This window comes from Morus notabilis, unplaced genomic scaffold (assembly GCF_000414095.1).
Source record: "Morus notabilis unplaced genomic scaffold, ASM41409v2 Scaffold489, whole genome shotgun sequence".
In the NCBI taxonomy this organism is placed as follows: Eukaryota; Viridiplantae; Streptophyta; class Magnoliopsida; order Rosales; family Moraceae; genus Morus; species Morus notabilis.
The window spans coordinates 243,485-254,356 of NW_010357331.1; the positions used below are offsets into that span (position 1 = coordinate 243,485).

At 34.4% G+C, this 10,872-nt stretch overlaps 1 protein-coding gene across 1 annotated transcript; it reads left to right on the top strand.

The window, feature by feature from the left end:
• Positions 1–2,333: 2,333 nt before the first annotated feature.
• LOC21397869 (casein kinase 1-like protein HD16) lies at positions 2,334–10,552 on the top strand. Its single transcript, XM_024168761.1, has 17 exons — positions 2,334–2,537; positions 3,349–3,827; positions 4,381–4,506; positions 4,589–4,662; positions 4,779–4,848; positions 4,942–4,997; positions 5,251–5,322; positions 5,461–5,555; positions 5,718–5,784; positions 5,887–6,016; positions 6,115–6,333; positions 6,451–6,581; positions 8,005–8,179; positions 8,289–8,379; positions 9,375–9,532; positions 9,683–9,871; positions 10,155–10,552. Exons 2-17 carry the CDS (start codon positions 3,414–3,416, stop codon positions 10,212–10,214), a joined length of 2,127 nt encoding a protein of 708 aa, XP_024024529.1. The 5' UTR covers positions 2,334–2,537; positions 3,349–3,413; the 3' UTR covers positions 10,215–10,552.
• Positions 10,553–10,872: the final 320 nt, after the last annotated feature.

Below are 10,872 nucleotides of genomic sequence, written 5' to 3' on the forward strand. Positions count from 1 at the left end.
AATTATTTATCTACTTCTTTCTCAAGAAGGAATGGATTCCATCTCGTATAATAACATTCCCGGCTACCTATTTCATCATGTCTCTAAAATACAAGGAATAAGATTCAGGGTCTCAGAATTCATACCGAGTAAATCAAAAGACACAAATCCATAAATAGGAATTTGTTAAGAACTCAGGATTATGATCATTCTATATATGACCATCGGAAGACTCAATTATAATTTCTATGCTTAACAGAAATTATTAGAAATTCATATTGTGTCTGTGTCCCTGTTCCACACAATCTATTATGCGAAACACACTAATTCAATATCTCACCATATTAACAGTGCGGATAGCACCGTTCCATTCTAAATGGGAATGACATGTATTAATAATGTTTTAATTAAAGATTCTGAACTTTAATTAAATTCATTATGAACAATATTTTTTATTATTATCCTTAAATATTATCCTCTCGTATACAACACTTATATAGAATGTTTAAGGTTACATAAATAATAACGAAATTTTCATTTGATATTCATAAAATATTCATAAATATATGCACATAAAATGATGAATAAACTATTTTATTAATTAAATAATAAATATCTTATTACATCTCATGCTTTTAGGACACCATTCCCAACATCTACTATCATTATTTATTGCATACCCTTCACATTTGCATTCATAGTTCTCTAACTTTTCTCTCTCTCTCTCTCTCTCTCTTAACATGCAGAGCCCCAAAACCGCGCAAAGCTTTTGTCAGCTTTCAAGCTTTCTGAGAGCGGCCGCCACATCGATACCTTCCTAACCAAAGATAAATCTTAGAAAGTTAGGCCTACTTCTATCTCTTTTCGACCCTAAGGATCTTCACGCGGTGCAAGAATACTTCAATCTTAGCCCGGAAAGTAAGTATGTGAAATATAAAGTTAAAACCAATCCAAATTTCTTTTTTTTTTCTTTTTAAAGTTGTATTTCTTTCTTTTACTATTTAATCCCTCATAAAAAACCCTGACCCGGTATACTTTACTCGTAAAAATAATAAATTTATTATCAAAGACTATTTGTGCAAATTACCATTTTTCTTGTTAAATTTCTAAGTAAAATTTTTTTATATTCATTCTTTTTCATTTATTATCTATGTTTTAAAAATGTTAATAACAATTTAATACGTGCAAATGACCCTTATGTTATACTATTCACACTTCGTCGTCCATTACACACTGTTTGGTGCTTTGTCCTTCTTTTTTTTTTATTATTTTCACTTTGCCCCTCTCATTTTTTTTAAATTTCTTTCTAACTCTATTCTTTATCTTTTATTTTTTTATTTCTAATTTAATTTTCTTCTTTCATTCTTTTTTAACTCCATTTGTCTTCTAATATCTCTTATAAGTGGTTTTACCCTTCTTTCTTTCTTTCTTTCTGCTTTCGTTTTTTTTTTTCCTGTTTACCACCATGTCTATTATAGTCACTTACACTAAAATTCTTATAATTTTTCCTTTTTTTATTCCTCTTTTACTCTCTTTTTCTCTTTTAGATTTCTTAAACCTCATATATAAACTTTCTCATCAGAATAATCTCCTTCCTCTATTTTTTTTATCTTATATTTCATCAATTTAATCATCTAAACTTTTCACTTGAGGACGTTTGGTTGATTGATTCAGAATCATGATTCAGAATTATTTTTAATTTACGTGTATTTTTTGTGAGAAAAAATACTATAGTGAGCCACGAATTATGATCCGAATTATGACACAGATCTTTGAACCAAACACACGTTTAATCCGCTTTTTATATACTCTTTAAATTTTTTAGTAAACTTTTTTCCTATATTTTGTTTTTATATTTTATGTTATGAAAATTTTAATTATAACTCCGTACTTACATTAGATCGGACCGGACTGAACATAACTAAATTAGTCTTTTTTTTAATATAAATTAGTCTTTTTGGAATCAAACAAAAACTATAAAACAAGAATAGAAATATCACCGCCACTTCCATTACTCAATCATTTTTTTTTCAGAATAATCATTTTCCAAAAAATTTAATTTTACCACAATAAAAGAATTACCTTTTATTCTAAAATGATAATAAATAATAAATAAGGAGAGCATTTGTTTTCCTTTTTGATAATACAAATAAGGGAAGCTCACCCACTTCTTTTAAGGTATGAAATTGATCTAATATAATTCTTCTCGAAAAGATTATAAAAAACAAACTTATCTGCCATAAATTATTCTAAAAAGAAAAAAAATGACCTGCCAAAACAATTTAATTTTATAGCTTCAAAGTTCAAACATTCAAAAAAAAAAAAATCAGCAAATAAATAAATAAATAAATAAAAAGAGAAGGAAATTCAGACACAAAAAATTGCGTGTCTTTCTCTGTTTTCACTCCAGCCTAGGATAAGGAGAAGCCGAAGCCGAAGACGAAGAAGAAGATCTGCCGGCAATCCATCATAAAAACGTTTCTCAATCCGTTTTTTTTCTCCCTTTTTCCTCCGATCGTCGTTCGTTCCTTTTCGATTCTACAGGAACCGATCCACTGGTAACTTTTTTCTGTTTCCTTATATTTTCATGAGTTTATTGGCGTTGTGATTGCTTGATGATCGCCTTGTTTAGATATTCCGATGTTCTCTTTGTGGTTTTTCTTTCTCGATGATCGGATTGGATATTTTCTTTGTTGATGAAAAACAATGTGTATGTTTTTTCCCGATCACGAAGAAGTTTTTTTGTTTTTTGTTTTTAATTTGTTTTTATGGAAGATTTATGCTTGATGATGATGTTTGTGTTTTTTTTATCAACGTTATAACACTAAGTTGGTGAATGTGAATAAAAAACCAAATTTTATGGTTAAAAGAGGGAAACAGATTATGCATTATAAGTGGAATGTAAAAGAGGGATACCCAGAATTTGATATTTTTGAGAAAACTAACTTTTTTCTTATTGGCTTGTTTTTGGGAAAGTCAGGTTTTTTATAGTTATTACCCAGAATAGAATCTAGTGCTTTTTCAGTATTCTGCTTTGTCTTTCTTGTTCTCTATAGATAGACAGATAGCAATTGGGTCAACTGGATCATTTTTTTTTTTTTTTTTGGGGCTCTTTTTTGTGGGTGAGCTATTATGATTCTCTGTATTGACAGTCATTTGATGCAATCTGCTATGGTGGGACAAAAATGTATAATCTGTGAGTTATGTGGATGAGGTCTTTTGTAAGTTTATTTTCTTGTTTTTTAAAGGACATTCTATATGTAGTATTTGTATCTGTTATGTGATTCGAGCTGGTCTTTTGTTTTTGGTGTTTTTGTTTTGTAATTTATATTTTTCTTCTTTTTGGGTTTGGTTGAACTTGGATTGCAGATCATCATCTAGAGGGATTTTGGGGGTAAGTTAAGTGAGATGTACGTGATTTGCATGGGGTGAGGATGCCAGAGTTGCGAAGCGGAGTGCGGAGATCGAAGCGGCTTGGTGATCTTCAGCCTTCGCCACAACCAATCGGTCAGGCCGAAAACTGGCCACTGCCCACTCCAAATAAACCCAGGAGGAGAGTCGGCGGTGGGAGAGGAAGAGGTGGAAATGGTGTAGCAAAAGGGCCATCACCAGCGATACCTACAAGGCAGACTGCAGGTGGAAGAGGCCGGGGAATCAAGTTGCTAGACTTAGACCCAGAACCCTGCGAGGTTGTTCCTGAAGGAGCTGGTTTAGGGGCGGCCGCAGGACCCGCTTACAATCATCTAGAGGTCGTAGCAGATAAAGATATTGCAATGGAGGGTGGTGGGAGTGCAGACAAAATAATAGGAGTCGAAGAAGAAACGAGCACGACTCCTGTCCCCGAGAGGGTACCCACTGTCTCCTTGTTTCTATATTTGAGCTAAATGTATCTTTAAAATGCTATATACAGAATAGTAGGTTTTTCATTTATGTCCACTACTACTTTTGGTAACACTATGAAGTACTATTTAGCTATTCTGGTCATTTAACTCTTGCTAGCTGGCTGTTATGATTAGAATTTGTGGAATGAACTAGTTTGACTGTATTGGATGCATTCTGATTTCAAACGATGCTGATTAGTGTGTAATAGGATGGGTAAAAAAAGTTGATAAATGTGGTCAAGATACTCTTACTAGGTGATAAAACATATTTTGTCTTCCTTATTTCACATTCCAAAGCATTCAATGGAGAATGACTAGTATTGATATAATTAGATTGCTTTCAGATTAAAACATCTTAAAGCATTCAACGGAGAATGACTAGTGTCTACATGTTGGTGTTTTGGCTAATTTTAATTCTTGTAGTATCATTGGCCTGTTTTGATTAACTGCCAGTTAATATGTTTCTCATTGTGCAGACTAAGGTCATGTTCTAATGCAAGTGTTTCCACTCTGGATGCAGGTACAAGTGGGGAATTCTCCTGTATATAAGACAGAAAGGAAGTTGGGAAAGGGTGGTTTTGGCCAAGTCTATGTTGGCAGAAGGGCTAGTGGTGGCAGCGACAGAACAGGACCCGATGCAATTGAAGTATGATTAAAAAAGAGTTGTATTTTCAAAATTTTACTCAGTTAATAACAAGATCATTGAAGTTTTAGGAACTTCTTTGCAGGTGGCCTTGAAGTTCGAGCACCGAAATAGTAAAGGCTGCAACTATGGCCCTCCTTATGAGTGGCAAGTGTACAAGTAAGTCCCATGCTATTTTTTGCTTACTTGTACATCATGTTATTGGTTAGTTGGTCTTTGATTTTCTTGAACTGATCATCTGATTCTTGTTCTTATAATTGTTAATGTTTCTCCAGTACTCTTAATGGATGTTATGGAATTCCATGGGTTCACTACAAGGGTCGCCAAGGAGATTTTTACATTCTGGTGAGGTTTGATATGTTGCTTCTCACAATTAGGAGAGGAGATGTATTTGCAAACAATTAATTTTTTGTCTAAACGAGTCTCTGCATGTGTCAGGTAATGGACATGCTTGGCCCTAGCCTTTGGGACGTTTGGAATTCTCTTGGGCAATCGTAAGATCAATCTCTCTCTCTCTCTCTCTCACACACACACACATATATGTATAGTAAATGTGTGTGTGTGTGTAATGAAAACTCATCATTCACGGCCGTATTGATTTGCAGCTCCCTTGCAGACCACAAAGTTTCCCTCCGTGATCACTACATAATCTACCTACACGCACACAAACCATGCTTAACCCGTGCTAAGTGAAAACACACTTATTTGATACTTGCTTTGTCCCAAATTTGTTAACATTTGAAACAGGATGTCACCAAATATGGCGGCTTGCATTGCTGTGGAGGCAATATCAATTCTTGAGAAGCTTCACATGAAAGGGTAAGACCCACCAAGTACCAATAACTATCATGCTTTTTCTCTCTTTCCAGAAATCCTTCCACTGTAATATATATTAGATATATATATTTTTTTTGACAAATGCACTACTAACTATTGAAATTTATCATTGCAAACAAGGTTTGTGCATGGTGATGTAAAGCCAGAGAACTTTCTCCTTGGTCAACCTGGAACAGCAGATGAGAAGAAGCTATATCTGATTGATCTTGGTTTGGGTATGTTCCATTTTCTGTTTTCTTTTATCCTTTTAACTGACTTCCACTTGAATTTTTACCAAAATCCCGATTGCGTCATTACTGCAAAATTTTACTTTTCTGTAAGTTCATGGCTTTTGTGCCTTAACACTTATTACTAGTGCCAATTTACTTCAATTTTAGCATCTAGATGGAAGGATGCATCATCTGGTCAGCATGTTGACTATGATCAGAGGCCTGACATATTTAGGTATGCAACATGATCGGAGGTGTAATTATTGTGATTTGTTTTTTAATAGTTACTTACGTTGTTATGTTAACTTTTCTATATTGAGTTAATTGCCTTTCGCAGGGGAACTATAAGGTATGCAAGCGTGCATGCGCATTTAGGTCGCACTGGAAGTCGACGTGACGATCTTGAGTCATTGGCATATACATTGATATTTCTCATAAAGGGAAGGTTACCCTGGCAGGGTTATCAGGTGACTTGTTGCTCCATGGATGTTTATCAAACTTCACATCATACATTTTGTTTTATCCCATTTAACTTTTCCCTTTCTTTATGTTGTTTAATCTACAGGGAGACAACAAAAGTTTTCTTGTATGTAAGAAAAAGATGGCCATTTCCCCTGAGTTGATGTGCTGCTTTTGTCCAGCGCCATTCAAGCAGTTTCTTGAAGCTATTACAATTATGAAGTTTGATGAAGAACCAAACTATCCTAAGTTGATATCTCTCTTTGAAAGCCTGATAGAACCATGTGTACCACTTAGACCGATTAGAATAGATGGAGCTCTTAAGGTGGTATTAACATCCTTGTCTCATTGCTGGACATTATTGTTTGTCTTAAATAGTTTATCTATTTATTTATTTGTTTATTTATTTGTTTATTTATTTGTTTTACATTTTAATACATAGGTCGGGCAAAAACGGGGTAGAATGCCCATTAATTTGGAAGAAGAAGAGCAACCAAAGAAGAAAGTACGACTAGGTAGTCCAGCTACCCAGTGGATTTCAGTATATAATGCACGTCGTCCAATGAAGCAAAGGTGAACAAATTGATCTTATTGATTATCTTTATTTAAGGAATCAGAATAGGATTCATGATTACATTTTTTTTTTTGCATGATATGTCACTCATGGTTGTTCTTTCTATTTCTGTTCTTTGAGCATTGTAAGAAAGGTTTTTGATTGCATCTTATCTTCCATTGATATATGGAAGTTGATGGTGTGACTTAAATTTATTATTCAGGCAACTTAGAAGTTGATTAGTGTTGATACACCAGAATGGTGAAGTTTTTCACCTTTTGGTTTGGTTTGCATTGTAATATCTCGTGTACAAGTTTACTGATTGGTTAAAAGTACCAAAAGGGTCTTTCTTTAAAATAAAAAATAAAAAATGAATTGTCTCCTGTTTGAAACTGGGTTTGGTTATGCCATCAAGCTGTCTAATTTTGTGAAAATGCAGGATGGTGGTGAATTTCGTCCGTAACTGTACCGTGGAAACGATAGATAGCTATTGTTTTTTCTTATATTATTTGTAAATTAAAAAAGGTTTAAAGGACTACTAAGTGAAGAAGAGAAGTTATATATCAGTTTGCTAGAGTGATTCAGAGTCTGAATGATGTTTGAATCACATATGTCAACGATATTATCATTTTTTAGGGACTATTTATTACATGGAAAGAATGGCAAATTTCATGGAAAAAAGTAGGCTCCAAGATCAAAAGCTTAGAAGTTAACATCGAACAAAATAAGAGGAGCTTTAAGACTAAATGTATTGTTACTTTTCAATTTTCCATTCTCTAGTAATTGACACAATTTTAGTACCCAGAGCATGTGATTACATAAATAATTATAAGACGCCATGGTGAAAATTAGTTCTCGTAAGAAAAATTTCTAGTGTTTGTGGATGCCGCAATATTCTGGGTGATGGTATTTTGAGGTGAACAGAAAGAAGTACGACTGTGTGCTTATTTTGAATTCAGGATCCGATTGTATTTGAGTGCTTGATTGTTTTAGTTCTCTCTTCGGTATATGTTAGTCAAACATTTGAGAAAATCTTTAGCCTTCAGAGTTGTGTTTTCTGCAACAATAATGCCTGTAACTTCTTTCGGTCTCATTTATATAGTGCCAGTTCCAAAATATCACGTTATTTCTGGACTTTTCTTCTAATCATGCTGCCTTAAAGTTTAAATATTTATTAGTTTGCTGCAGAACTTTCTAAGTTCTCGCAGTTCGCCCATGCTTCCCACGCCACAGATCTGTATGCAGAACCAACTTACTTTTTACAGATGATCATAATTACATATGTCACGCGTACATATGTCCTGACAATAAATAACCTCATATAACAGTGACATTTATGTTGCAAAAAGGTGTTGAATCTGATATTGCTCATTGTTTAGTATTCTGGTGCTACACATTTTCTTTTGCTGATAGTAAACATTTTGTTGGAACTTGGAAGTCCAGATATCACTACAATGTGGCGGACACAAGGCTTCGTCAACATGTAGACAAGGGCAATGAAGATGGACTATTTATCAGCTCCGTTGCCTCAGCTGGAAATCTTTGGGCTCTTATTATGGATGCTGGAACAGGTTTCACTTCTCAGGTTTATGAGCTGTCAACTTTTTTCTTGCACAAGGTATTATAAAGAACCTCAACTGCTGTGATATTCTGCTTGTATGTTACACGGTTCGTAGGTTTACTTGATCATGCCCTTTTGGACCAACTCCATTTTTATTTCGTATCAGGATTGGATCATGGAGCAATGGGAAAAGAACTTCTATATTAGTTCAATAGCTGGTGCAGCTAATGGGAGTTCCTTAGTAGTAATGTCCAAAGGTCAGTTTCTATATCTTCTTTGCTTGTGCCCTGTCAACAATATCAATCCTAAGTTCTGTTGGTGCCTCTCTATGATCAGAGACCATATGCTTGTGGACATATCGATAAATATGGACTGTTGAAGTTGCCTTGATCTCTATTTTTTAAACATTGCAAGTAAAAAAACTGAAACCAACCTTCAAATTTGCCAATTATTATTTTGGCGCATAAAGTATTTTAACATTAGGGAGTACTGAAACTGCTGACATCTCCCAGCAGTGTAAGCATTCCTTTACAGATTCCAAACTCATTCTACCTTAGTCTTTCCAAAATTCAATGGTGCTAAACGGGAAATGCGATATAACCTGAGAATTATTGCTGTTCTTGTCGTATTGGATGTTGAAGCAGGAACAGTGTGCTTTCTCCTTATCTTTTTCTTTGGCCTTAAGAGGCTTGTCTTACAGTCTTAGAATGAATGATTACCAAAACAAAGTATTCCACTTATAGAACAAGATTTTTTGGTTTGTTAAGTGACCCCGAAAGTTGAAGTAAACTAGTAGCTGATGGATTTTTTTCATCTAAATGTTTTTGTGAAGACAAGGCTACCACAACATAAAGCAATCTAAATAGTCTTTACAGTCCAGCTCAACTAAATTAAGGATTATTCTAGTGGCTGCCTGATATTGAAGCAAAAGTTGGTTGTTGCCTTCACCCAACCCAGCGTTGTGAAGCCCTTTGTCTATCTAGAACTAACGAAAGAAGAGTATGAAGTTTGAAGATGTAATAATTTGGTTGAAAGAAAGGGAAGAATATAAAAGGCCTAACTAGTATTAATTGGTTGTAGCTCCATTAAGGCATTATTAGATTCCCTAGTTTTCACCTTACATGCAATTTATGTATATTCATTGCTACCATAACTGATAATGTATATCTGTCCTCTTTCTTCTGCATTTTCTTTTAAATAGTTCGATGTCAAAGGTACCACGTCTTAATTCTCAATGGTGCACAATTTTCAGGTACTCCTTACACCCAACAATCTTACAAAGTGAGTGAATCTTTTCCATTTAAGTGGATAAATAAGAAATGGAAAGAAGGTTTCCATGTCACATCCATGACAACTGCTGGCAGTCGCTGGGGTGTCGTTATGTCCAGGAATGCTGGGTATGCTGAGCAGGTATGACTTACGATCAGCTTTGTACTTCGCTGAAGTGATTATATGGTTGAGAAATAAACGGATGCTGCTTAATCTACCTTGTATGAATTTAATTTTCATCGCCAAGCTAACATTTTCCCCGCTTGTTCTGTTTGGTTTGAACCCCACAAGGTTGTGGAGCTTGACTTCTTGTACCCAAGTGAAGGCATACACAAGCGATGGGAAAACGGTTACCGGATAACATCTATGGCTGCCACTGCTGATCAAGCAGCCTTCATTTTGAGTATACCAAAACGTAAATTGATGGACGAAACTCAAGAAACACTACGTACCTCTGCCTTTCCTAGCAGCCATGTAAAGGTAGGAAAAACATACTGATTGCTGCTGTTAAACAGAATGGGGTTCAGAGCGTGCGCGCTGCAAAACAAAAAAAAAAACAAAAAAAGGGGGTTTAAGCTTTTAATGTTCATCTCCTGAGCCTTTTCCTTTTGGTAATATTCTTGCTTTCTCAGATAGAATGGATCACCTGCTGACTCGCTCTTTTTATTTTTTTCAATCTTATTTCTTATGTCCTTTTCAGATCAGTTTTTAAATTTTTTTTTCTCGTGATGATGATTGACTGAAAAATGTGTTATTTGTGCAGGAAAAATGGTCGAAAAACCTCTACATTGCATCGATTTGTTATGGACGAACTGTTTGTTAGTCGGCAAGGAGTGTAAATTTGATTTACACCCAAAATATTTGTGTCAAATTTTGAGAGGGGCCTTTCGGGAGATGGAAATGTACAAGGGCAATCTTTTACCTTAAAATGGGAGAAAATTAAACATCTTGCAAAATCTCCCTCATATACGAATGTTTTATTAAAAAAAAAAAAAAAAAAAAAAAAAAAAAAAAAAAAAAAGAAAGAAAGAAAAGGAAAAGGAGGAGAGGAAAAGAATCAGATTGAGAGATGGAAGGAGTCTTTGACCAAAACTGAGGTAGTGAAGCATAGGGTCTGTTGAAAACAGTTTTATGCAATACTCACCTGATAATTTCAACCAAGTTGTGGCCTTTTTTTTTTTTTTTTTTTTTTTTTTTTAACTGCCATTGTGCTGCTTTAAATTTTTACAAGATCGAAATATGATCTATTATAAAAGAATTTTGATTTATCATGTTCCAGCCAATCACATTTTAGTTCAATAAAAGTAAATAGGGCTGAGAAGTTATAAGAAAGGGAAAAGGAGACATCCCTCTTTAAAATAGAGGGTTATTTACAAAAATAAGACTAATTAGAAAAATTAGCTCACAACTAACACCACTTTTTTGGACGTTTATATTTTACATTGCAACGTCAGAAGATTCCTTGTTAATGAATATCTTGC

Coding starts and splice junctions, on each gene's coding strand:
- LOC21397869 (XM_024168761.1), top strand. CDS start 3,414: ATGCCAGAGTTGCGAAGCGGAGTGCGGAGATCGAAGCGGCTTGGTGAT. Junction 8,180..8,288: donor CAACTTTTTTCTTGCACAAG/GTATTATAAAGA, acceptor ATTTCGTATCAG/GATTGGATCATGGAGCAATG. Junction 8,380..9,374: donor CTTAGTAGTAATGTCCAAAG/GTCAGTTTCTAT, acceptor CACAATTTTCAG/GTACTCCTTACACCCAACAA.